This window comes from Pygocentrus nattereri, chromosome 28, assembly GCF_015220715.1.
Source record: "Pygocentrus nattereri isolate fPygNat1 chromosome 28, fPygNat1.pri, whole genome shotgun sequence".
NCBI lineage: Eukaryota > Metazoa > Chordata > Actinopteri > Characiformes > Serrasalmidae > Pygocentrus > Pygocentrus nattereri.
In genome coordinates this window covers 9,415,368-9,419,121 of record NC_051238.1, presented here as the reverse complement: position 1 = coordinate 9,419,121, position 3,754 = coordinate 9,415,368, and the positions used below count along the sequence as shown (strand labels likewise).

Here is a 3,754-nt window from a genome sequence, read left to right as displayed (position 1 = left end):
TCATATGTGCAATAACAACAATTGTGTGTGCAGTAACTCAGAGGGACACTAACTTAATTTAAATCATTTAAATAGTTGAACTGCTTTATACCAGATGTTTCATATTTATTATCACAATCACCGCCACTTTATTGTATTCATAAGTACTTAAATCTCGTGTGCATACTGCAAATTTCTCTATATTGTTTTAAATTATTAAAGTGTTTATTCTTTTATATAAAGGGCTGCAATTGTAACAACTGCAATTTCCCCCTGGGATCAATAAAGGAATCTGAATCTGAATCTGAATAAGCGTAAATATAAGAGACGTATGTTATTCAGTGACCTGTCCAGGGTGTATCCTGCCTTTCGCCCGAAGACTGCTGGGATAGGCTCCAGCACCCCCCCGCGACCCTGACGGAGAAGCGGCTTAGGAAATGGATGGATGGATGGATGGATGGATGGATGGATGGATGGATGGATGGATGTTATTCAGTATAACAGACAAAAGCATCTGATGAATAAAAATGTCATGGGGTTTTACCCTCCCGTTAACCTCATATGTGCTAACATCTTTTATCCTTGGACTTTGCCTGACCACGGCGTTTAAACCTCTGGGAAACATCAGTTCTAGAGGGAATTCTGTTTTTTCCCCTCCCCATGTAGTGTGAACTGACAGTGGTTCTCGCTCTACTACAGGTGTGGTTATGTTAGGTTAGAGCCCTAAAGCAGAGGGACGTTTACAAGATAATAAAATCGCTTCTTATAATGACCACAATATCATCCAAAACAACCAAAATAAATGCATGTAAAATATTGATATTTTATAGAGTCAAAGTGACCTCAATAAACACTGATGAGTGCAGGACATTGAAAACATATCATGTTAATTTTATGTTTATCTAGCTGTCTCTATTGAATTAGTCATTAAAAGCCATTAAATATGAAGCATAAAAAGATGTTTATGTAGCAAATTAAACATTGAATGGGGTCAAATTGACCCCAAACATAATAGAAGGTTTTAGTCCTGTTTTCCAGAGCACAGGCCTTGTCTAGTCACATTAATGCATTTCACCTGAAAGAGCAGCTTTTTTAGTTCACATTCCCAGAATAATGAAAACCTCACTCATACCTGAGCACTTCACTGTTACGTAGTTGTCCGCTTCACAGTGGGTGTCCCTGGGTTTCTTACAGTCCCACAGGTTGTTCTCTGTTCCGCTGCATTTTACCTCATCCATCCAATATTTAGTGGGTAGTTGATGGTTCTTGTAACTGTCTTTGTTATGGCCAGATTCAACATGTTGTCCACAGCCCAGAGATTTGCACACTACCTCACCATTTTTATGATCTTGACCATTTTCACTGTTCCAACCATGATAGCACACCAAGCCCCACTCGCCATCATTGTACACCTCCAAGCGGCCCTCGCATGGGCTGTCCGGTCCCCGCAAAGCTATCCGGTTCTGTGCTGTAGGGAAGGATTCATAATCACAGAGAGACATATGGACTGTAAAAATGATTTGAAGAAGCAGGACTGCATAAAATTGGAACTTCAAATGATAAGTTAATCAAATGTACACACACTATTATTGTTGACATTCACACACCATGAATGTTTTACAGTTTAGCACAATATTTAGTTTTTGCAATATTAACAATAATATCCTAAGCCTAGTGCATCCTAATTAGAATAAATAGGGTTACAGTTCAGGCTCTGATTCTAATATAGAGAACATAGGTGAACAAACTGTCTTGTTCCAAACAGGTTCAGCTCCAGTTGTAAACAATGACTTTTGCAGAGTTGTGTAGATACATGCATAATTGTTAGGTATCCCCAAGGAAACCTGCCTACTTTGGTCATTGGGGTATAAATATGTGGCCAAATTCATTCATCAACATGGAGAAGTTTAGATAATGAACAAGAGAAATGAGACAAAAGATCATTTAAGATTAAAATGATACAGATCCAAACAAACAACAACAAAAAAGTAGTTAACAGCTGATAGAACGAGCTTCAGGCTACTAAAGTGGACTTAACCGGACAGAAATCGCTCTGCCTTGTAGAAGGTTCCTTTAGATTTTTCATGTTTATGTATTGATCATTGCAAGGCTGTCCTTTCTCACTGCCAGCTGAGCTGAGTGTCTGAATTTAACCATTTAAGGTCAATGGAACATATGACTGAGTCTGCTAAGCTGAGCAATACCACAGATAAATAGATACACAGTAAACCACAGATTCTGCTGAAAGTCTTTTGCATCTTATCTGCTCATGACTTTCAGCTCTGTGCTTCTGACAGAGCTGCACATCAGTGCAGATTTTGAGATAACACCATGTCCACCAACCCTTCCTTCCTCCCCACCTCGCAGCACTTTCAGTTAAACCACAGCGCTGCCCAAAACCTGAGTGTATGGAACTAAAAAAGACAAATCTGCCACTTAGATTAGCATGTGAGAAAACTCACTGCGTAATGTCTAAACTACCACTTCAAACTTAAAAACTCAGATACATCACAAATTAGCGTATTTCTATGCAAGTTGTGTTCAGATGCAGGTTTTTCTTATTCTTCATCTTCTCATTATTATTATTATTATTGTAACATTTTAAGGGTGCTTTTCGTAAGGGTACATATAAGCCTTTCATGACAGTGAATATAAATCATTAATGGTCTTATTTATGGGCTTATGTAGGTGTCATATAGCCTTATCAATGCTACCTTTTTGTAAAGTGTTACCACTGTGTGTGTGTGTGTGTGTGTGTGTGTGTGTGTGTGTGTGTGTGTGTGTGTGTGTGTGTGTGTGTATATATATACACACACATATAATATATATATATATATATTAACAAATCCTCTGCAGAAGACAGAATTCTGCATTTTTACTAAACAAGTGCTGCTTATTTTCTCAATTTAACACTGGAACACTGGAAGAAAGTTAAAGATTGAAAAAAATCTAAAAATTGTGCTAAAATGGAAAATTATCAGGAAAATGCCATATTTAATAAAGCATGACCAGGAGTCTTTACAGTTTTTGCATACTATGGTGTGTAAGCATGCATGTTACCTAGCTACTATCCTGGAGATCAAAGCACCAGTTCATGAAGTTCATTATTGTTTTATTTGTTTTTACACACACACACACACACACACACACATGTATGTACACATATGTATGTTACATATGCTCTACATTTTATTTTGCACTGTACTAAATACTGAACTTTGCATACACTGTTCAATTTTGTGCACTGAAATAATAAGAAAGAAATAAAAATCTACAGAACACTAAGCTCTGTTGTATTTTAACTAAAGCTTTGAGATCATAAATAGGGAGGATTTATTTTGATGTTTTCTATAATATTTTTCCAGATCTTAAAGGTCCTTGTGAGGATGTTTCTTTTGCTTTTTCTGTGAAAGTCTGTGAAATTATATATATATATATATATATATATATATATATATATATATATATATATATATATATATATATATATATATATATTTAACAAGTATTGAAGAATTTAACTATTCTATTGACTTTGCAATGATCATTATTTGATTATTTTTATTATTTAGTGTTAACAGCTTTATGTAAACATACATACAACATGTAACATGCATATCAGTACACTATCCCATATAATCTAAAACTTTATCATTAATAGAAAAATTATATCTTTTGCCAAAATATTCTTCCTAAACTGCCTTAGTAAAACACATATTACGCATATTTTTCATGGCCAGGGTCCAATGTTTTATTACACACTGCTGTAACCTAA

The 3,754-nt window shown here is 35.6% G+C and overlaps 1 protein-coding gene across 1 annotated transcript in view; it reads right to left on the bottom strand.

Moving 5' to 3' along the window:
- LOC108438568 (scavenger receptor cysteine-rich type 1 protein M160) overlaps window positions 1-1,481 on the bottom strand; it is a 36,929-nt gene extending 35,448 nt beyond the window's left edge. The window contains exon 1 of the mRNA XM_037535629.1: window positions 1,112-1,481. Coding sequence (XP_037391526.1) covers window positions 1,112-1,481 — 370 coding nt within the window. The remainder of the gene's footprint in view (window positions 1-1,111) is intronic.
- Window positions 1,482-3,754: the final 2,273 nt, after the last annotated feature.